This window comes from Diadema antillarum, unplaced genomic scaffold, assembly GCF_040938485.1.
Source record: "Diadema antillarum isolate AM-2024a unplaced genomic scaffold, OU_Dant_1.0 scf00000025, whole genome shotgun sequence".
NCBI classification, from domain to species: Eukaryota; Metazoa; Echinodermata; class Echinoidea; order Diadematoida; family Diadematidae; genus Diadema; species Diadema antillarum.
Genome location: NW_027270914.1, coordinates 2,396,737 through 2,421,599, shown reverse-complemented (window position 1 = coordinate 2,421,599; position 24,863 = coordinate 2,396,737). Strand labels below are relative to the sequence as shown.

Genomic DNA, 24,863 nt, shown 5'->3' with positions numbered 1-24,863 from the left:
TGAGCAGGTGGAATAAGTTAGATGGATACTACCCACCTTTGCAACGTGACTCATTACCCGCGAGAGCGTGATGATGCTCGATCAAGATGCGAGATATACTCTTACCCCCTACCCTGCCCCGCCCCGCCCCTGCCCCCCCCCTCCCAGGTACGTGACAGGTATTCATGTGACGTGATGGCATGTACGCACACATGCTCCTTTTATTCCTTCCTCCCAGCATCCCAAGTGGGTTCAGTCTCACCGATCTCCCATCCAAGTTTGCCACAAATCGTCAGGTGAATCATGCCCTCAGTGCTTGAGATAATGACCCCATCTATGTCTCCAAGGTGCCGTACACCTCATATGATCTTTCGTAAATTAAATATGTTAGAAGTAGAGAGTAGAGTTGGTGTAGGTGTGCTGTGCTTGTAGATCAAATATCATGAACTAACCCGAGTGGTCTGATCTCTAACATTTGCTTTGTGTTTTGTTCTACTCCCCTGTGCAATAACACTGTGCCTCCTCTTCCGCCTTCGCGTGTGGTGGTGCGTACTGCGTCCTCTTTTATTCATTTTTTTTTTTGCCACCGCCGCCGCCACTGCCGCAGGGCCACCGGTCTCGAGTCCGACGAGTCCGAAGCCCATTCTGGCTCGGCTACGGTCGTGGGAACAGATGGCAAAAGGTAGCAAGACCATTACCCATCATGCCACTTACTTCCCCCTGAATGCATACCCGTGTCTCCACAGTGCATGGGTTCTGACTAGCATCCTGCTTAACAAAAAAACACCATCCTAACAAATGAGCATGCTCAGTGCAAAGCTAATGCAACTGTTGTAGAAGAAAAAAGCAACAACCGCAAATTAAACTAAAAACTAACTTGTAGTCAGCTGCTGTAGCAAAGCATGCTAACGTCTAATCCAGATATGGCAAATAACTCCAATACTCCACTCTCAGTCATCAATATGTATCTCTTTGTTTTTCTCATCCAATTGGCCGAGCTTCTGTGAAGATTTGAAACATGAATCTAACAGCAGTAGCAATAAATGGACATTGTATGTTGATGCAGACTGTTTTTATGCACAAGTGAGTTGTGTCCTGGAGCTCATCTCAAAGAGAAACTCTTCTCTTTGTCTGATTTGACCTTTGACCCTGACAAAGAAGAGTGAAGTTGGACAGAACAGCGAAAGGTTTCATCAAAATCAGACAGAAAGTAGGAAAGTTGTGATATTGCGACATTCAACATGTTTGAAAAAAGCCCCACATACCCACAGTGAAATTGAAAACAATGTCATATAAATAAAATTATGCAAATTAGACAAGGGTATGATGTCATCATCCCCCACTAGTTTAAACTAAAAAAATTTCATTACCACTCCCTTTGAATGCATAGAAGTTTCCCTTCAAAAAAGAAATATCAGTAACTACATCATTATGCTCTGTAACTCCAAGGAACGAATTGCTTAATACAGTAACTGTGCATTCTTTATGGAAGTCAGCCTCACTTTAACCCGTTTCGTACGGGAACCTGGTGGCCTGTGTATTAAGTCTATAGGAATTCCAGAATTCAGTACAGAACAGGTTAAATGGCCATCACAACTTTAATCCCAGGCTTCAATATCATACCAGGCATCCAACTAAGTTGTTTACCAGGTACCAAAAATAAGTGTCGAATAGTAATGAAGGTTTCATAAAGGAAGTTGAGGGTGGAGTAAAAAATGTAAAAAGAAAAAGAAAAAGAAAAAAAGAAAATAAAAAAGAACACCAAACAAAGCAGTAAGTTTTGCTTTCGGCAATAGTGAATCAATAGCATGTTTTTTTTTTCGCTCTCACATTTTTCGCTTGATATGCTGCCTGTAGCATTTTCACCTCTGTTTCTTGCCTGTGTAGTCGAGCAGTGCACACAGACAGACCAAAAGACCTTCATATGCCTTCTTTGCTGTGTGACCCTCAAGTGTGAAGTAGGAGAGCGCCCTCTATGGTCTCCCTGAGAATGGATCAGTATCGCTGTGAGGGCAGTCCATGTGTCACAAGGACATTCGCTATCGGGGCAACAAAATTAAACCTTGTATCTCAAAAATGTCAAATGTTCACGAGAGTGAAAAAAACAACAACATGGCAGCCAAAGTCCTATAACAAATGGGATCACCTTTTCTTTGTCAAGCCATGTTGGCTTCATTTTTGAAGACAGCTAGGATTTGGACAAAACATTACTTAACTGGTTATCTAACAATTAATCTAAAAGTAATTTTCACCAAAATTTGAGATACGAGGTCTTATCACACCAGTAATACATTGTCCTTTATTTGTAGTACCGGTATCCCCTAATTTGATGAAGAATATCATTTCAAGGGGAGGGATATTTTGCTGACAAGTAGTCTTAGATTCTGGATTCTTTTGATGATATCTTTTTTCCAGCTGCTAAACCTGAAAGTGTCAAGTCGAGTGATGGTGTGATCCTTAGAACGGGAGAAAACACAGCCTAGACCGATTGCTCTTTGCTATTTGATGATTTTTCTCAGAATTTTAAGGGAGCTACACATGGTTGAATTAAAAGTGTGTGAACTTTTGACCTCTGTTGTCAGCTGAGAGCAAATCTGTCTAGACTCATTTTTCTTCAATTCTTTGGCTTGTGCCATTAGTCGACTTGATGCATCATGTTTGTAGCAGCTTGAAAGAAAGATGTTATGTAAAAAGAGCCCAGGATCTGGACTACACTGAGTACTCATCTATGAACAATGTGTTATACGCATTCACTGCTGTGTCTGTCACAAGCTCTTTGCACCGCTCCATCAGAAAGGAAGAAAAATTGTGGCGCCATGCAGTGGACAACACTCAAAGGAACAGCTGTTTAAGCCCCACATGCTTGTTTTCACGTCAGCACTTTTTACCATAAATTCCCATCCATAAGCAATTACTCACACAATTTTAATGCAGTTTTGTCAGTAAATTTACTGCAATAGAGTGTCGTATGGATAGGAATTGAATAACTGTTTTTCAGTCCTTTGTAGCAAAAATTTAGCTGGCTTCTGTGGAGGCGAAGTTTCTCAGCTGAAATTCTGTCTTGAAATCATGAACAAAGGGAATAACTGCCTACAGTAGTATGAACATTCAGCAAACTTCAAAAGCCCACTGCCCGTAAGATTTGGTAGTTTCCCACAATATTGAAAGATGAAACTCCTGCTTCCAGAATTCAAAGAATTAAACGATCCATTTTAGGAGAAAAAACTTCTCAGCCACCGATACCTGGGCAATGATCCATGCATGTAGCTTATTTGAAAAAAAAAGAAAGTCCGATCTTTGACTGTGATACATTGTTTTACATGCATGTACCCCAGTTTATTTATTGTGATGGCATGTGTGCCAAATATTAAACCTCTTTAGCCAAAGAAGCAAAAAGGCACCGATTGCTTGCTGCACTAATGCCCTTCTAGCTCCACAAAACTGAAGATTATTTATTTATGTAGAGAGCACCTATCCTGCATTTATGCCTTTATGTAGCCAACTCCACATACAAATGTACAATGTACCTATCTGTGATATGCATGTTGCACTTTGTAAAATATGTACTATACTGTATATTCATGTACAAAGAATGTTTACTAATTTTTATGTACGATACGATCATATTATACAACTATTGATACCTCAAAATGCATGGAAAGAAGCATGCAAAGATTGTTTTAATGAATTGTTTATCTTTTTTCATTTTTTTTTGTTGTTGTTGTCAAGAACCAAAAGACATGGATTCCTCAGATTTTGTGAAGTGTTAATCTCCTTGTGGTTCTGGGGCAATTTTCTGCGATTTGTCAACTTTCACCTTATTTAGTAAAAATGATTTGCCTATGGCCAAAAAAGCATTAAAAAAATAAAAGCAGAATCAGAAACACACAAGAAAGTGCAAAATCAACAAAAAGTCATGCATGTGCATGTACAATGTATGGTGTATTTGCCAGAATTGTGTCATTGATTAGAAAATCCTGACATTGTAAATGTGTTTTCAATTCAAGCACTGCCCAAGAAGTACCGGTATTTGCTGAAACAATTAACATTCACATATTGTTCTTTTATTTTTTTAGAGAGTGTTGATATTGATAATGTGGTTGCTCTCATATTCAAAATTGTAAATCATAAGGAAGACTGAAATTGGCCAATTAAAAAAAAAGTACTGTAAAAGTGGAAATTTTTTCGCAGTGTGGAAATTTTCACGACCATCAACTAGCGTGAAAATAAAAGCACACAAATATTTTTGCTTGTTAATATGAACCGTTACATGATGTCTTGATTCCATGGAAGTAAAAACAAGCAAATTCATCTCGCTGGGCAGAGCGTGAAACATTTCTTGTGTGAAAACTATCCGCTTTTGTAGTACCGGTATAGTGTGGGAACGTTTTGTCATTCTTCCGGTACATTGCTGTCATAATCAAAGTACCAGGACCCTGTTTCATAAAGCTGTTCGTAAAGTTACAAACAACTTACGAGCGACTGGTGATCAGTTCTGATGTGCTATACTTATCAGAATTTCCATAATTCAGCACATCAGAACTGATCACCAGTCGCTCGTAAGTCGTTCGTAACTTTACGAACAGCTTTGTGAAACACCCCCCAGGAACTTTGCTTCTTAACCACCACTTAAGTGCAAAATTCCATAAATTTAGATAAAATTAAGAACAGGTACATAATCTTCTTAATCCAGACATTGCGGTGTGAAATTGAAATGCATTATTCTGAATGGCATAATGTACATTGAGCGTTGGCTAATCAGAAAGAGAAATTTGCCACAAACAGCTGTTCATGTTTTGCCCTACTAGTGGAGCGTGCCTGTGGGCTCCTACTACGTAACTTGACAGTTTGACTGAAAAAAAGAGAGAACATTTTCTGAAGTGCTGCGCTTTGCATCAGTTCGTTGTAAGGACATATCATGCAAGCAGTAATTGTCACGAAAAATAGCCAAAGAATTCACATTTGAAAGCTTTGCTCTGTGCAAAACGTTCAGTGCAAGGAGTGCGTCTGTGTGTATTGTACGGTATGAATGTGCCTGTGTATGTATATTTATATGGCTGTGTGTATATTATACATACACTTGTTTCAATGTGTATTTAATGACAATATTGCTTCACTTTGTGACCATCAGTTGCATTTTGCAGAATTCACAGATGATCAGTGATCTGAAACATTCCAAACTGTTATTATTAAGATGGCATACATGTGTGTTTGTGCACTTTTTTTTGCTATTCTGCTGAAACTTACAATCCTCCATCTTTGTAACATCATTACCAGTTTGTTCCTATGGATAATTACACCATTTGTATATTGATTGTTGTTCTTCTTTGCTGTCTAATGATTTCATCAGTGTTTTTTAAGCTTATGAAGTGGGCTTGCTCCATGACAGTTATACAGTCTGTGTGCTTGTCTGTGTGTGTGTATCAGGAAAATACGCACAGGTAGCTGTGTCACACATGCCCTGTTTTGCCGCTGCATCTATAGGGAAACCTGTCATCCATGCAACATGTTTTGCTTGAAAGCTTTGATTGAAAAAGCAGCCCATGAAATTGCACTCTCTTCATGTATCATTTACCCTGACTGATTCTTTTTTTGTTGTTGTTTTGTTTTTCTTTTGGGTGATTATGAGGAGGGAGAGAGGTCATGAGGGGAATTAGTCTTGGTACAACTGTAACTAAGACTTTGTTCTTGATGAAGGTGAAATATAAAGCTAGTTTTCACATGTGCCGAGAGTGTGTCATGTGAATCGCGATTCCAGTAATGCATCACTAGAATCATAATAGGAGTGGCACATTTCAGCCGTGTGAAAGCAAACTAGAATCGGGGAGGGTGATTTGAATCGTAATTTAAATCGCAATTTGAATAACGTTCTGGCAGTTTCCAGGGATAATTTTCTAGAATTACAAAACGAAACAGTCGTGTACGGATTGACCTTCAAATCATATTCTAGGGAACGGAGCTTACGGTGACCTATCAACCACTTCTGCAGGGAAATGATGCTCCTTACTGCTCAAGAGGGATTGATGGGAACCTGTGATGTGCTTTTGATCTTCTCATCAGTGATAGTTACGAGGTTTTAGCTCCAGAAGGCTATGGGATGGTGAGGCCTTCGTCTTCTCATTACATTCATCAGATTTGTTGGATTTTACCCTGACTGGTAACCACCTGTCAATGGATTTTTTTTTCATCTCTGAAATATGGAGGACACCCATCTGCCAAAACCTTCAGGCCCAATGCCCCTGAATGGCCAAGTTCACCTTTCTGTACTAGCTGACTAGACTCAATGTATTCTTAAAGGAATTATTTAATAATGTTTGATTCCTGTATGACAACATAAACAGCAATATGACTGTAAGCTGAATGGTCCAGTATCTCTTATACTATGTAAATATGCAACAAAAACAACAACAGCAGCAGCAGCAACAAGAATAAGAACAAGAACAAGAACAACAAGAACAACAACAACAACAATAATAACAACAACTACAACTAGAGATTGTAATTTGTCATTACTGACAAATTAAGGTGATCCGATTTTTTCTAATCAATGATTCGAATCATGATCGCAATAGGCAAGACCATACAGGTTTCATCTGTGTTTAGAGACATTGGCCGTGTCATGTTTGGATTCTCATTTAGAAAAGGGAGTCATGTCTGCCATCTTTGGTACTAATTCTGTATACACTAGATAACGAAGATACAGCAACAAATACATATGACCTTTGTCCCACCTTTACACTCCCAAGATGGCATCTGAGGAAAAAGTGGTTATTTTGTGAAATGATTCTCACAATATGGTCTTTGCGTGTGCAAAATATGGGAAAGATAGGACATGTATTCCCCAAGACACAAGATGAAACATTTATGACCTTTGACCCTATTTTACATACCCAAGATGATGTCCGATGAAGTAGTTGTAATATTATGAAATAAGGTACGTGACATGAACTAAACAGGTGCAAAACATGGAGGTGGTAGGGGCTGTTTTTCTTGAGTTATTGCAAAGAAAGTTGCACAAAGAAAGAAATATCTCAATACATCGAAGATAAGCTTTAATTTCAACCAAGTTTTTAACATGATTCCGACATTGTATGAAAAAACGAAGGCACACTCTCGATAGCGTAACGTCTCAGCTACAACATAATAAAATCTGGGAGAAATTCACTGATGGGTAAGTGAGCTAGTGCTCGATAAAGACAATCATGTTAATTGTCACATTTAAAAAAAATCCCTCCCATAGAGATAACACGTCATAACGAAGATAAAGAAAGAAGTACATATGACCTTTGACCCCAATTTGCACAGACAAAATGGCATCTGAGCAAAAAGTGGTTATTTTGTGAAATGATTCTTGTAACATGGTTTTTGCGTGTGCAAAATATGGGAGAGATAGGACATGTATTCATCAAGATACAGGATGAAACATTTATGACCTTTGACCCTAATATACATACCCAAGATGGTGTCCGATCAAGTAATTGTTATCTTATGAAATAATGTACGTGACATGAACAAAACATGTGCAAAATATGGGATTAATAGCCATTGTTGTTGTTCATCTATTGCACAGAAAGTAGTAGAAAGAAAGAAAAATAAAGAAAAAATTATGTTAATCTTATAGAAATTTGAAGGAGAAGCATGAAAAAATCAGAAAAAGGTAAAGTTAGGAAAGGAGATTAAGACTAATTAAAGAAAAAGAAGAAAAAAGTGTTTTAAAAAATTTAAAAAATATATTGGCAGGGGTGAGCCTCGAACCAGGGACCTTCGGATTACTAGTCGGATGCGCTATGCAATGACCTATTTCATGCTCCATAGGCCCTGTGTATTAAGCAAAATGACGTTGCATCGAAGCCACGTGCCATTTTTCAACCAAGTTTTTCGACGTGATGCCGACGTCGTACGAAAAAATGGAGGGCACATTTACGATAGCCCAAAGTCTCAGCTACAACATACTAAAATCTTGGAAAAATTCACCGAAGCATAAGTGAGCTAGTGCTCGAAAAAAATAGTCATGTCAATTTTCACTGCCAGAAAAACTGCTCTCCCATAGAGATAAAACGTAAACTGGTCAAATTTTACAAGGATACTTTCAATACATTTTTACGAGGTGATGACGTTATCCAATCAAAATGTTGTTTTTACATTAATGAAAGAACATTTCATAAGCTACAACATACTGAAATCTGGGTGCAAATTGGCGAAATTTAAGTGAGATACGCTCGAGTGAATTTGAAATTTGATGACGTCATTTTGAAAATTTACTTTTTTTACTTTATTAAGAAATTTGATATCTTTTAATCATTTTGTCAGCATAGCCAGCCCATGAAATGACATGTACAACTCATCAGCTTTCAAAATATGTAAAGAAAATGGGAGGTCACCGTTCATCCTGACGAGTAAAATCAGATTTAAAATCATCGGTTTTTTGGCATAGTTGCACTGTATATCGCCATTGACGCGCGCGCGGAATTTCAACTTTGATTGGCCCGTATGACGTCATATTGAGTCAGATTGACTTGAAACTTGGTAGAAATATACCTTGACATTTCAGACATCTGATCCGTGTGAAGAAATTGGAAATTTTTATTGCATATGAGCTGTGCGTGCGTATATGCGCGCGCGCGTACGCGTCCGTCCGATTTTTTCAATTTTTCAAAAAATGCTCCAAATGTTCTGAAACGTGTGCAAAAAAATTTTGAGCTCGATTTGAGCATACAAATATTTCAACGCGCGCGTACGCGCACGTTTTCAGGTATAGATGTTTTTTTTAGAATATGAGTAGAATGCGTTTGACTTGAAATATATGTGACGTAAATTTCATTGAAAAACTCCATTCCATTAATGAGATATAATTGAGAATGTGTTTTCATATAATGACGTCATAGTGACGTCACGGTCGACTGATCACTTTGATTTTAGTTCGATTGCCGTCTTTGTGACACGATACATACATGGTATAAGTTTGAACTTGATAGGCATAACACTTTCTGAGCTAACCTCTGCACAACTTTTGGGGAGAAATAAAGAAAGAAGAAGAAGAAGAAGAAAGAATCCGTACAGATACAGAAGGTGATCCGAGAGGATACTCGGATCACCTAATAACAACATCAACAACAAAACACCTGCAGTTGAAATTGTCCTGTAGAGCTTCTACACTGTGATTGGATCCTGACACTGATTCAACACTGGATTTCTATTCTGCTGCATGCAGCAATCTTGCACCCAATTTGATTGAACATTTCAAGCATTGATACCATATTTGTTTGGATTTCCCACCTTCCATCACTAAAACCCCAATTAGTGTCACATAGGAGCCCCCCCCCCCCCCCCCTCTTCAGCGGGTGTTCATTTTACTGGAGGGTACAAAAAGATCCAGTGAGCGAGCAAGCCAGCAGGCAAGCAAACAAACAAGCAAACAAACAATCAAACAGACAGACCAAATTTGAATCGTGTCCTTGACCTGTAGAGGCAGCTCATAGCCAGCTAAAATTTTCTGTTAGGGCAAGGATATTTCTTGTTTTCAGGTCAACAAAACATTCACAGCTGAATGAGAACAAATATGATATTTCTTCATCCACAGCTAATCTCTGAAGAGGAATAAGGTCTGTCTCAGTGTGTTTCACCTCCAATAGAGTTGATAGTCTAGATTTCAGGTTCTATGCATTTATTTATGAGCTTGTGTAGTACTTTTCTCTGTTGTCTGTATGGCTCGATCATTATGCTTTCTAGACTGATATGTGAAACATGAAGAATTCATGTACAATGTAGGATGTTCATATTAGTACAAAGATGTGAACTCTATCTATTCCAAGTCCTTCTGGGAAAATTGGACACCAAGAGCTTCTTTGGAAGGATAATACATGTATAGACACTGTGCTAGTTTTGTATTTATACAAAATGTTATATAGTTTATATCAATGATAATATAAAATTGATCTGTGAATTCTTTTTCTTTTTTTTTTTAAGAAAGGAGTAAGGGGAAATGTTAACCACACTGCTGAAGAAATTAAAAGAGTTATACTGCAGCAAGTTCCAGTGATTTGTTATACCGGTAATTTAATTTGTCTTAATATTGATTTGGTACCTAGAACATATAATGTAGGGAAGGGAGTTTTTGCCAGGTCCTTACGTTTGGATCAAATCATGAATGGAACTTTAGTCGCTAATATCACATCCACATCTGCCTTGCAGTGTGTGAGGAAGGGTTGTTACTTGTCACACCCATGCTCATTTTGAGAGATTTTCCCCCTGAACTTCTCTAGAGAAATACTCAATTATTTGTTTAAAAAAACCGTCATCATTCAAAGTTCAGAACATATTTTGCAAGGTTAGTGAGCTTTCTCCTCATTGCACACTTCCAGTTATCAATCCTTTACATTATGTGCAGGCTGGATTTACTGTATTACAAGGTTTTCAATTTTTTTTTTCCATTCTCAAATGATATTTAATTCTGCAGATTGATTTCCAACATCTTTGTCTCAAATATTCTTGCTGAAAAAAAAAGCAAAGAAATATTATTTGTGCCAGAACTGTGTTTGATGTTTTGTTTTTAGAATGATTGCCAAAAGTAGTGTATTTTCCAGTGTATGTTAGGCTTTGATTTTTTGTTTCTTCTTGATTTTTTTTTTGTTTTACTTGTGGCTTCCGCGTAAGATATTCGCAGTCTTTAATTACTCCCAATTAGTTCTGTATTGGCAGTCTGCTCGCTAATGATGGATATGATGGCGGGACCAGATTATAAGCAGCAGACTGCCAAAGAACCTTGCGTCTGGTTAGTTCATCAGTGAAAATTAATTTTTTGGCTCCCCCCACCCGATTCTCATGGAAACCCCACCCCCCTCCCCACTCATCATTCCCACCCCCTCCCCCACTGGTAAATTTGGAACCTGCTAGTGATTAGCCTTTTGAGGACGAGTCCAAAGTATACTCGGGCAGGTGTCTATGGGAAATGCATGGTGTAGCAATTTAGTCAGCCCATCCTCAATGGGTTAGTGTTTTTCCTACCTTGGCTTAATCCTTTACATGCATTGAGTGCTGATTGGTTCAGAAAACCCCATAGCATTGTACACACTGTCTAAAGTCCCTGGCACTGAAAGAGTTAAAGGGAAACTCCACACCACATCCAAGAAGAATTAAAGTGGCACACACAGACTGGTAAAAGTGTCATCCCAGCTGGACAGGTATCATTATGGGCATTTATTGATTGCATATTGAATATCAGCCATTTACAAACTAATTTTTGTCAAATAAATTTGTATTAGCAGAATTGTATGCTCTTTAAAATTCATAAGAGGTTTCTCATAAGCTCACAAAGAAGTTGGAAACCTGAAGCCTCCTCTCAACCAAAACTATACTATCCCTTTAAAGGGACTGTACAGTACTGGTTGAGGTAGGGATTCATGTTTTGAACATTCCTAAGTGAGATAATGAAAAGTCTCTTATGAAATATGAAAGAGCATATAATTTTAAGAAGGATTCAACGTTTATTTGATGAAAATCGGTTTTCAAATGGCTGATATATCCAAAAAAAGTGCTAATAATAAAAGGCGACATGCCCCAACTTTATTAGGATCTCTTTGTTTCACCTTGTTTTTGGATATCTCAGCCATTTCAAAACCGATTTTCATCGAATAAACTTTTGATACCCCTTAGAACTGCATGCTCTTTGACATCTCATAGAGTGGTTTCTGAATATCTTGCAAAATGTTAAAAGCTAAATCTACATCTCGACCAGAACTGTACACACCCTTTAAGCTCTAGGATGGACTTGAATGGCTGGACCTCCCTTTGAAAATGATGAGTCTTATCCACTATACCTCATATCTTGGGCAGGCATATTTGGATGCATATAGGCATAATACAGGATTAAGCTTGATACTCTACAAGGTACAATTGTAGTGTGGATTACTCTTTGGTGTGTGTGTTTGTATGGTGTGCTACATCAGGGAATTCCACTCCTATGAACTGGAACTACAGAGTCATTTTCCCCCTGTCAATCCGCATACTCTGCCTTATTTTCACCCAGCTACTTTGTTATGCCTCCGCCACGAAGTGGTGCCGGAGGCATTATGTTTTCGGGTTGTCCGTCCGTCCGTCCGTCCGTCCGTCCGTCCTTCCGTCCGTCCGTCCGTCCGTCCTTCCGTCTGTCCGTCCGTCCTTCCGTCCGTCCGTAATAAATTTTGTGGACAGGGTAACTATCAAAACCTTTTAAGGTATCCTAATGAAACTTGGCATGTATGTGTATTAGGGGGTGAAGTTGTGCCTATCAACTTTTGGGTGCACATGGTCAAGGTCAAAGGTCAAAAGGTCAAGGTCAAATACGTAAATTTTCACTATTTCCTCCATATCTATGCAATGCCTGAAGATATTTTCTTGAAACTTAGTGTATACATGTATTACCCAATTAAGATTCTCTGGTGAAAGTTTTGGGTCATGAGGTCAAAGGTCAAAAGGTCAAAAGGTCAAGTTAAAATATTAAAACTTCGCTTTTTTCTCTGTACCTTGGAAATTGTTCAAGGTATCTTCCTGGAACATAGTATATATACATGTACTGACTGGCAGTTATTATCTAGAGAATCTAGGGTTCATAGGGTCAAAGGTCAGGGGTCAAAGGTCAAGTGCAACACTTCAAATTTTTACTATTTCCCTCATACATGTATTTCTGTAATGCCAGCAATTTTTTTTTTTTTTTTTTTTGCACTTGGTGTATGCATGTATAACCTAGATTACGTGGAAATTTTCTTTTTCTCTTTTTTTTTTGGGGGGGGGGGATTTGCCTCAAAGGTCAAAAGGTCAAAGATCAAGGGAAAGTGCTGAACTAACTTTTTCCTCCATATCTCAGAAGTTGCTCAAGTTATCTTGAAACTTACTACATATTTATGCATGTTCTGCCTGACAGTGATTATCCTATGAATTTTAGGGTCAAAGGCCAAAAGAAAATGGTAACAGTGTACTTTTCAATACAGAAATTACACTTTTTCTCCATACCTTGAAAATTACAGTATTCATACACTTATGAATGGGTCAAAGTCAAGTTAAAGTCCTTGAATCCCCAAATACATGCTCTCCTATTCATCTAATTAAACCTAGGTAAAGGAAGGTGAACATTCAACACATTTGTGACAAACAAGTAATTTCAATATTTTGCCAATATTGTGAAAATGTAATTATACATTGTCCACATGTACTATAGACCTATTAGGAGAATCATGCATTATGGCGGAGGCATAGCAGTCGCCTTAGCGACATTTCTAGTTTGATTCTGCTTTTAGTCCTTTGTTATGCATATTTATCCATTTTTGCTGAAAAAGAAAATAACACATAAACAAACAAAAGAAAAACAAACAAACAAACAAAAGAAAACCAACCAAACAAACAATCAGTCAGTCAATGCAGATGCTGGCTGGTAGCTGAATTGATGTGTTACACACAGAACTACACACCCCACACTCAACTTTGCTGTAAAGGGATAGGCTGATTGCTGCCCTCTTGTGATAAAATTCAAGACAGTGTTTCATGCTGAGGGGTTCAAGACTTGCACAAAAGCATGTTCTCAGTGTTTTAGTTTGGAATGACTTATGAAACGTCTGTGACTTTATATGAAAGGTAAATGTGAAAGCTACTCTCTGCATAGTAAGAATGATTAAAAGTTACAATTTATATTACACCAAACCCAATAGATAAAATGCTCAAGCCACACTCAAAGATGATAGGATAGAAATAAGATAGAGAAACAGAAAAGGTTCGATATCAAGTTTTCAGCTCTCTTATTTAAATGAGTACTTATTGTAACAGTCACAAACTTAAAGGGACTGTACATTACTGGTTGAGGTGGGGATTCATGTTTTTAACATTCTCTAGTGAGATAATGAGAAACCTCTTATGAAATATGAAAGAGCATGTGATTTTAAGAAGGATTCAACGTTTATTTGAAGAAAATTGGTTTTCAAATGGCTGAGATATCCAAAACAGTGATAATAATTCAATTCAATTCAATTCAGTTTATTTCCACAGTTCAGGTAAAAACATATAAATACACAATCAATCAGTTCTAACACATACATACAAACCAAAAATTATTTTGGATAAATACATAATCACAGTTAAAAGTTAAAAAGTGTGTGTTCCAGATTGACATAACAATTAAAATAAATGGTGGAGGAGATCAGCAGTAGGCCATTGGCCTTTCGAGGCTGATCCCCTGAGCAAATATACAATATTAAAACTGTATGTCGTTATACACTGTTACATAAATCATGAGTCGCATAAAAAAGAACTGGATTTGCAATAAATAGGGGCAAGAAGAAGAAGAAGAAGAAGAAGAAAAAAAAAAGCACATCCAAAAGGAAGGAACCACGACATACCAAAAACAACCATAAAAAGGGTGGGACAAAAATGGGCAAGAATTATCATTGAATGCAATTTAAGAAATATATATATGGTTTGAGCATATAATATTCTATAAGAATCGACAAAGACAAAAAAAAAAAAAATACATATCATCATAATACCGAGTATCATTGAATATGGTGTGCAGCTGTATAATCGTGATTCTTCAGTGTGTACATTTATGCCAAGCAATATCGTGAGCCACGCCCCGCCACTGAGGGCGCACCACTTCCAACATGATCAGAGCTCTCCATTACGATACATGTACTGAGTACAGTGTAAAAGAATAATTGTAATACATTGTACAATGAATGTAGAAGGCTCCGATCATAATCACCACAGGCACGCGCGCGATTCCCAACCTGTACCACCCTACATCCTCCACCCGAGGCGGCCGCCCGGCGACCCCCACCCCGGCGCGCGCACCCCGCCAGCGCGCCGGGGTGAAGGTCACCGAGCAGGCGCCCGAACAGAGAACACAGAACAACACATGCCGAGAATCAGCCAGTGCACTGTATAGACACAGTACAGTTCTATGAACAATACCGGTATGCATTAATCAACTGTAACTTAAACTGTCTTTTGAATGATGAAATGGTGGGGCATGATTTCAAACTGGGGGTAATTGAGTTCCATATTTTTGGGCCTGTATACCTTATTGACTTTCTTGACAGGCTAAGACGGTAAAATGGTACATACAATTTATCAGAGTTTCTAGTTCTATACAAATTAACTTTGTTATTACAAATAAAATACTCTTTAAAAACATCAGGCAGTAAATCCCTAGAAAATTTGTACATGAAGCATGCTGCCTGCAATGTATACAAATCTAAGACCTTTAAAACCTTCAATTTCTCAAACAAAGGGTTTGTTGGAGCTAAAAAGTGAGAGTTTGAGACACAACGGACTGCACGTTTCTGCAAAACAAGCAATCTGTCCAAAAGATATTTAGAGCAGTTTCCCCATACAACAGTACAATATGAAAGATGTGGCAAAACCAAAGTATTATAAATATTTAACATAATTCGAAGAGGAAGCAAGCTCTTCAATCTGTTTAAAATACCCACTGCTTTTGCTATTTTACCTGAAATATTTTGCACTTGATCTTTCCATGTGAGATGTTCGTCAATAATGACACCAAGAAACTTTATTTTTTTAACATTACTTATTTTTTGGTCATTAATGGATAAATCAAACAAAGCTGTATCTAGCTGTAATTGCTGAGGTCTAAATATCATAAAATTTGTTTTTTCAAAATTAATAGTGAGTTTGTTGGATAAAAACCAGGAATACACCTTTTCAAGTTCTGCATTGAATACAACATTCATATCATTCATAATAAAAGGCGACATGCCACAACTTTATTAGGATCTCTTTGTTTCACCGTGTTTTTGGATATCTCAGCCATTTCAAAACTGATTTTCATCAAATAAACTTTTGATACCCCTTAGAATCGCATGCTCTTGACATATCATGGAGTGGTTTCTGAATATCTCGCAAAATGTGAAAAGCTAAATCCTCACCTTGACCAGAACTGTACACACCCTTTAAAGAAAAAAGTCTCACAGGTATACTTACTCCTGAAGTGTTATTTACAGATATTTTCCATGACAAAAATAGCTTTGACTTGAGTCCAAATAAATGTGAGGATTGTGGTAGCTTTTTATAAAAAGGCTCTTTAACACAAAATCCAGTCATCAGTCCCCGTCTGGCACATAAATGTTTGGAAAATTTTTCACCCATTTTGCCCCCCTCTTTGATACAGGTGTCTAAGTGAGTACCTAGCAATCTTGAGATTAATAATGACAGCAGGGCCCTCTGGAAGAGCAGTGCCGACATTGCTGATGCTACCCTGGATCGATTAAACCACATTCTGAATTTGGAGGAAAGAATCTGAATTTTTTACCATTCTTGGCACTTGTTTCAATAAGAGTTTCCAAGATTTTCATGATAAATTTACTACACACTTTTATGGGAAGTGCTTTCTTTTCTACTTTTGAGTCATTTCTAATTTTGAGTTAGAAAGGTTGGGAAAGGAACAAAATAAAAAAGAAAAGAAAAGAAAATGAATTTTCTTTCAAGACATACATTCGTTGATAGCAACAGAACAGAAAGCGAAATTTAATGCTATCTGAGTACTTCACATTTATTTGCAGACAATTTGTTTTCTTTCTTTCTTTTTTTTTAGCAGGAACCTTTCCTTTTATGGAACAGAAATAAATTCCTCACACTCATCTTGATCATCTTGAAAGAAAATCTTGAAAGAAGTTTTTTGATAATTTTCAGCAGTTTTTTAGACTTTCTTTTGATATTCCTGCCCAAGTTGCCTTGATAGAGAAATAGTTTTTGCATGTCTTTAAGTGTACAACCTCCTGGAAGTTCGTTGAGAAATGCACATAGAATATTCCTTTAGTTTAACCTTCATAGTAAACCTTTTTAATCTTGTTATAAATTAGCAAAAGGTACCAAATTCTGAAATTGTCCTTGCTTTGATTCTTCATTAACTCATTCTGTGCCAGGGACTTTGGACAGTGTGTACAATGGTATGGAGTTTTCTGTGTCAATCAGCACTCAAAGCATACAAGGGGTTAAACAGATTTTTGGCAAGAAGTAGGTTTTCCGATTATTGTTTCTACAAAAGTTCATGTCCAAGATCATCCTGGTAAACAGTGGCAGTTTGCACACACTGAGTTTTCTACATGATTTTCAAAAGTAATGATTCTTTTATGGATAATTCATTCACTGTAACCCTTTCCCATTTGAAGTCATCATTGTGAGGTTATTCCAGTCAAAAAGAAAAAAAAATCTTCAATGGATTCATCTTCACCTCAAATCAAAACAAAAAGAAGTTGTTTGTTTACACATTGAAACGCCTTGACAACATTTGCAGATAAGAAACAAACACAGATTTGGTGCTTCAAAATAGTTCAGAAATGTGAGTTAGGGATAAAAGTAACTGACAAGCAAATGTATAATCAATGTTAAGTTTTGTTAGATATACAAAATGTGAATAAAAGTTTAACAAAAAACTGTGTCTAGAGTAAACCTTTGCTGTGACAGTTTATTGAGATATCTCCGTATATTTGCGGCTTTATGCAAAATTTTGGTACATCAGGGTGAATTGTGATACAGCTGAACTCATCTGTTGAGAATGAGAAGGGCATTAAAGGACAAGTTCACCTTCATAAACATAAGGATTGAGAGAATGCAACAATATTAGTAGAACACATCAGTGAAAGTTTGAGGAAAATTGGACAATCGATGCAAAAGTTATGAATTTTTAAAATTTCTGTTTTGGAACCGCTGGATGAGGAGACTACTACAGCTTGTGAGTCATATGCGTACAACAGTATAAAGAAAATATAAAGAAAATTCAACATATTTTCACTTTTTTCGCATAATAAAAGAGCACTTGACTTGCCTCTTTCCAAAGGCAGGGGGAATGATATTACCCATAACATTTGTTGGTAACGAGTCGGGGGAATGTGTACTTTTTTCATAAGATGAAATTTTGTGAAATTCTCTTTATATTTTCCTTATATTGTTGTACGCATGTGACATCTAAGTTTTTCACACACTGCAGTAGTCTTCTCATCCAGCGGTTACTGCACAAAAACTTCAAAAATTCATAACTTTTGAACGGATTGTCCGATTTTCCTCAAACTTTCAATGATGTGTTCTACTAATATTGCTACATTCTCTCAATCCTTATGTTTATGAAGGTGAACTTGTCCTTTAAGTTGTCTCGAACACTATGGGTTTAGTAACAACTTTAAACGCCCTTACCATTGTCAACCGACGAACTGTACATATGCATCAAATGTGATAGTTAGAACATTTGTTAAAATTCACTGCTCCCAATGTTAAATAGTGGCTTTAAGTGAGAATCTTGAAGAATGCTCAAACTATTTTACCCATAATGTTCCTCTGTAGGGTTACATGGTTGTTAAAGAAACAAGTAATTGGTACCTTGTAATGCCTGGATGAAAACAATGGCAGGGCCCCTTGGGTGAGCGTGGCTAACACTGGTGAGACTACCCTGGATAAATGAAATCATTTCATTATGAGGTAATATTATGAAGAATATTGTGTCATGCTCAGGGTAACCTCCTTGCTATCAGGGACATTGTCAGTAGGTTTGAAAACTCATGCAGTTTTAAGAAAACTCACAGAATTACGGAGAAGGTTGTGTAGCAACCTTTCATACCAACTTGCCCAGGGAACTTTGCGCAAAAATTTACAAATCAGAGTGTGAAGTTTCTCCCTTCCCTTTGAAACTTAACAAAATGTTCTGTAATGAGAATACACCACACTGCAGAAAAATTATGAAGTTACACACACAACTGCTTGATCCTCAATCGAGAATGCCGCTCTTGATATGCATTTATTACTCTCAAGAATAAGTATGTACATATTATGCACGCTCTGTACACGTTATAGCCGCATGGTTTGCTGCAGAAGTGGATACAGAAACAAGTAAAAACTCTGCCACCCCAAACATGTTCTGTAGCTATATCCAACTGCTCAGAAGACCCCAAACCAAAGCAAATCCTCTGTTGGATGTGTCTCTACATCTTTGTTTGGACCATGATTGGTCCCACGCGACAAGAGAAATGTGGGACTAGTTTGCTTCAAATAGGCAAAACTTTCCTGATTACTCGTAACATGCATGTACTACATTAAACAGTCAACAGACGAGTTTCATTTTGGTCGTGCATGTGACACAGCTATAGCTAGCTCTTGAGTTTTATTGTCTGTTTACGACAGTCAGTGCGGAACAGTGCGAGTACACTGATTGTTCTTCTGTGTTCAGTTGAATGACCTTGGTTTATTTAGCACGGAGTTCACCGGAGCCTGTCAAAGTCTATTGAGGCTGAAAAGTCAAGCCTGCATTCACATGCAAATTTTCTTTTTATGGATTGATACTTGGTTCTTTGCCATTTACATTGGTATAGGAAGAGGAAACATACTGTTCTGCACGTTGATACTCTGTGCAGTTGTCTCGTCTAATTCCATAAGGGTATTATCTTAAAGGACAAGTTCACCTTCATAAACATAAGGATTGAGAGAATGTAGCAATATTAGTAGAACACATCATTGAAAGTTTGAGGAAAATCAGACAATCCGTTCAAAAGTTATGATTTTTTGAAGTTTTTGTGCAGTACCCGCTGGATGAGAAGACTACTGCAGTGTATGAATAACTTAGATGTCACATGCGTACAACAATATAAGGAAAATATAAAGAGAATTTCACAAAATTCCATCTTTTGACAAAAGTACACATTCCCCTGACTCGTTACCGATACATGTTGTAGGTAATATTATTCCCCCTGCCCTTAGAAAGAGGCAAGTCAATTGCTCTTTTATTATGCGAAAAAAGTGAAAATATGTTGAATTTTCTTTTATATTTTCTTTATACTGTTGTACGCATATGACTCACAAGCTGTAGTAGTCTCCTCATCCAGCGGTTCCAACACAAAAATTTAAAAAATTCATAACTTTTGCATCGATTGTCCAATTTTCCTCAAACTTTCACTGATGTGTTCTACTAATATTGTTGCATTTTCTCAATCCTTATGTTTATGAAGGTGAACTTGTCCTTTAAGTCTGTGACACTGTTCCAGTCTGGAGATTGGAATGTATACAGTAGGCCCTACAAAATTGTGGTACTTGCAAGCTTATTCTACTCTATTTTTCTTCTTTAAGCTTCAGGTATTTTCTGATTTATGTCTTTGTGTCCTTTCTTAACTCATTGAAAACTAGTTCCGAGTAGGCCTATACTATGAGAAATGCGCGTTGGTCCTCAATGAGTGAATAGGCCTATACTTCTTTATGGACACTGTGTTCTTTCCCTTGTTTATGTGTGTGTGTGTGTTTAATTCATTCCTAGTATTTAATAATAATAATAATAATAGTGAGACTCTTATAAAGCGCACATTTCTACTTAAAAAAGATACTCAAGGCGCTATAGAACAGAGTATACATATTGTGTCACATTACAACAGTATCACAGAAAATAATAAGACAATAAACCAACAAACAATAGTCCTATATACGTACACATACTGTTGCGGCATGAATGAGATGGGTCTGTAATGAAAAGACTAAAACTATGAGTCTATGCAAATTTATGCAAAGAAGACCCATTTTTCTCCCCTGGTAACAGTCCCCCCAAAATGAAATAGGCCTACAGTTGGTCAAGCCCAATCCTAGCAAGGCCAAGTCCACATAGCAACAGTTTGCTCATTGGATAACACCTTAGGCAAACATGCAAATTAGCCCAAGGCTGGTAGGAGATGCCAACTCCTCACCATAGCCACATCACTAAGACAAAGGAAAGTCCAACGGCCAACATCATCTTTCATGTTTAGGAACTTTTACACCAAGAATTTGTGGAAACCAAGAGGCCAAACAATTGGTGAGTCAAACACTGAATTTAATATATGTCATCTTCATTATTGATGTTAATTGTAGCATTATGTTGAGTGTAATTAATGAGAATTAATCCTCAAAAAGTTAGTAAGATTTCATCGGAACATAAGAAAGTTTGCATTAGCTATGCGTGCACGGACGGTCAGTGCACTCTGTGTGTGTAAATATTATGCCTGCACTGTGTTGGTATATACTCTCCAGTGTGGAGAGAGAGAGAGAGTGAGAGACGGAAGGAGAATAGGCCAGTGCAGGGCTTTGTTTGTTGCCTAAGTTAGGGTTAATACTGCATAATTGTACATGTGAATAGTAGAATACACTATTATGTTCATTGTAGATATATTCCAATCTTATATCGCATGTTTATGAGAGTTTGAAGTAGTTATAAGAAGTTTCAAAGTTTGTCTGTAGCTTTCTATGAACCTAACTGTGTATGTCAGTGTATTTGTGTGCGTAGTGAAATTAGGTACATGTATTCAGGAAGGAGTACACACACACAGGGGTACGTTGTTTGTTCGGTGCACTGCGTTGTGGTAGAAAGTCCAAGAAAGATACTGTTGCCATAGGAACAGTTCTCCTCCGCAGTGAGGGTTGTTCGCACAGTAGCTTAATCAGGATTAAAGTTAGTATCGTTTTAGGTGCGTGTTAATTTTAGGATTAAGCACTTGATTGCAAGGTGCATAGTCAATTATAAGCAACATTGTACATATTAGTGTTGTATACCACAGTCATGTATCAATGCTGTGTTCCTGTTTCATTTATTAGTTGTAATTAGTAACTTCATGGTTAATATGTACAATATATGCATATTCAGTGATTGTGAACATCAAGTTATGTTAGTACAAGATGTTGTATATAGTGTATATTATACGCTGAACTTGCATTTATTATGTTTAACTTCTTATTGCATTTCAGCGAACCACTCCACGCCAATACACTCCACGCCAATACACTCCACGCCAATACACTCCACGCCAATACACTTCACTCCAATACACTCCACTCCGCTACATTCACTCCGTGTTTACACTTCAAGTTTACACTCCACGCTTCATTCTATGTATGACTTCCAACAAGCACGTGTATATTCCATGTTTCATACGATGTTCTACGTTTACGTTCAACGACGATTAAACGGATTGGAACCGCACTTATTGTTGTGACTGTTTGTTTATTGAAGGAGTGCGTTCGAATCAACCTCCCTGTAGCTTATTTACGTTGGAGAAGCTACATTAGTTCGCAATTTGGGACTCTAGTTTGTGATTTCTTGTTCATAAGCTCGCGAATTGTGTTTACTTCGCGTGAAGAGAGAACTGAATTCGCAATATGGCAACCAATACAGAGCGACTTCCACAAACTGATGACCAAGGTGATGATGATGTCACGACCCTCAAGCAGTCGTGCCGTGCTTATGCTGGCAGCCTTACAAGAAAGTTCAAGGAACTGGAAAGCTGTATGTTAAGCACGGACAATTATGAGGCCGTTGTAAATAAGGCTGGCCAGTTAGATGACACTTTCAAATCGTATAAAGAACGCTTTGGGGAGTATCATGCACGGCTAACTGGCCAGGAAGCAGAATCCGCGCTGGAGGAATTCCAATCCAGGCGGAGGAACAAGGAAGAGTTTGACGTCAGGCTGGCGAGCTGGATGGGGAAGGCCAAGGAGAGCGTGCGGGAGACGACGCAACTGGACGAAGGCGGGGACGACGATGACGACAACGCGTCGCTGCAGTCTTCCGCAACCAGGAGCAGTAGGTCATCTCGGCGCTCAACAAGCACCACATCCAGCGCCAGACTGAGGGATGCTATGATCAAGGCTCAAGTCGCGAAACTTAAGCTCGAACAAATGAAAAGGACACAAGAACTCAAGATTGCTCAAATGAAGCTTGAGCAAGAACTTGCTGCTGTAGAGGTGGCAAATGAAATGCAACAGGCACAAGTAGAGGCTCAGTTACTTCAAGAAGAAATTGAAGGTAATTGCGCCAGTGAGGTGAGTGCCTCCATAGCACGTAGTGTGCGTAACGTAGATGTAAAGAAGAAATTAAATCCTAATGCCCCTGTTTGGAATGCAAATGATCGATCAAATGCCCGTGTAAATGTTGATGTAAGCCCAACCCCTGTAAACGCTAACGTGAATAACTCTACATTGCCTGACATTTTCTCAGCTGTTGATCTGGCCATGAACATGCCAAAGTCTGACCTGACACAATTTGATGGCAATCCATTAGAATATTGTAGTTTCATTAACAAGTTCGAGGCCACTATTGAGTGTAAACCAGTTAATGATAAAATGAAATTGATGTATCTAATACAGTTCTGTGCAGGGAAGGCCAGAGATAGCATTGAGAATTGCACATTTCTAGGTCCAGAGGGATACAGAAAGGCCAGGGAAATCCTTCATGACCAGTTCGGGCAGCCCTTCCTGGTGACCACTGCCCACATGAGGAAAGTGCTGAGTCGTCAGCAAATAAGACCCAACGATGGAGCTGCTCTGTGGGACCTCACCAGGGCCATGCGGCGATGCGAGATGGTCTTGTCGCACATGGGATTCCGGGCTGATATGGACAGCTCGGATAACCTGCTGCGGATCCAACAGCTCCTTCCTATGCACATGCAAGCAGAGTGGGCAAAACGAGCACACACCATGATGAAGCAGCGGGTGTCACCGACCTTCTCGATGATGGCTGATTACATCGAAGAGTGTGCCCAGCTCTCCTCAAACATGTTTGGTCAGAACATAGGCAAGGGCAAGACGACTACCCCCAAGGATGGCAAGAAGTTCGCGAGTAGTGTCAAACGAACAACGCTAACCACGCAAGGGCAATCACCAAAACAAACATCCCAGTGGAGGTGCACATGCTGTTCTCAGTCACACAGCTTGACATCATGCCAGCGCTTCAAGCAAATGTCCCGCAATGAAAGGTTGAAGGTGATACGACAGGCAAGGCTGTGTGACAACTGCTTCAAGCCAGGCCACCTGGCCAGGGAGTGCAGGCAGGACAGCAACTGTAAGGTCGAAGGCTGTAAGTGGAAGCACCACACCCTCCTTCATTTCCACGCCTCAAAGAGCAGTCATGAAGGGCCACAAGGGCAGAAATCGAGCACAGTGACAAATCAAGGTGCCAAATCATCGGAAGAGCTTGTGATAACTGGGGCCGGTGACCAACCAAAGCAAGCTGATGAATCAAAGGGTAACAATTACTCAAACAGCGGCAAGTCCACACATCTTAAGGTGTGCTTACGGGTTGTGCCGGTCAGAATCCATGCCGGTGTCAAGATGGTGGAGACATGGGCACTGCTTGATGAGGGAAGCGACGTGTCCCTATGCGATGCAAGCCTGGTTGACGAGCTTGGACTCAAGGGGAAAAGGAGAAAGTTTGAGTTGATGACAGTCAACGGAGCTCACACCCAGAAAGATGGCCTCGAAGTGGGCTTCACCGTCCAAGGTCTTGATGGCAAAGAAGAAATTGATCTCCCACGTGTCTGGACAGTGGATACGTTACCCATCTCAAACAGCCTTATCCCCAACAAAGAAAGTATCAGGAGATGGGATCATCTGAGGGGAATAACCTTCCCTTCCATTGACCAAAGAGAGATCAAGCTCCTAATCGGTGGGGACACCCCAGAAGCATTCTGGGTTATGGAGCAAAGAAGGGGTAAGAGGAAGGAACCCTACGCCATACGGTGCCCCCTAGGATGGACGCTGATGGGACCAACATCAACAGGGGAACGATCTTCAGCAAGCGTCAACTTCACCTCTCTTGAAGATCCTCTCCAGAATCAACTCAAGCGGTTCTGGGAGTCAGATTATGGAGGATACTTGGTTGACGAGAAGACAGCCGACTCTGTTGAAGACCGACGCGCACTGCAGATCATGAAGGAAAGTGCTACTATCATTGACGGTCATTACGAGGTTGGTCTGCCATGGCGCCACTATCCCCCAAGTTTGCCAAATAACCGACATCTGGCACAAGCAAGACTTCGGTACCTAAAGAAAAAACTTGAAAAGGACGACATGCTCCACTCGAAGTACACAGCAACCGTCGAAGACTACGTTACGAAGGGGTA

General features: G+C 38.8%; 1 protein-coding gene across 1 annotated transcript in view; it reads left to right on the top strand.

Annotated features, from left to right (window-relative positions):
• The window catches only part of LOC139733708 (uncharacterized), a 192,990-nt gene that overhangs the window by 43,812 nt on the left and 124,315 nt on the right, over window positions 1-24,863 (top strand). The window contains exon 4 of the mRNA XM_071644524.1: window positions 587-661. Coding sequence (XP_071500625.1) covers window positions 587-661 — 75 coding nt within the window. The remainder of the gene's footprint in view (window positions 1-586; window positions 662-24,863) is intronic.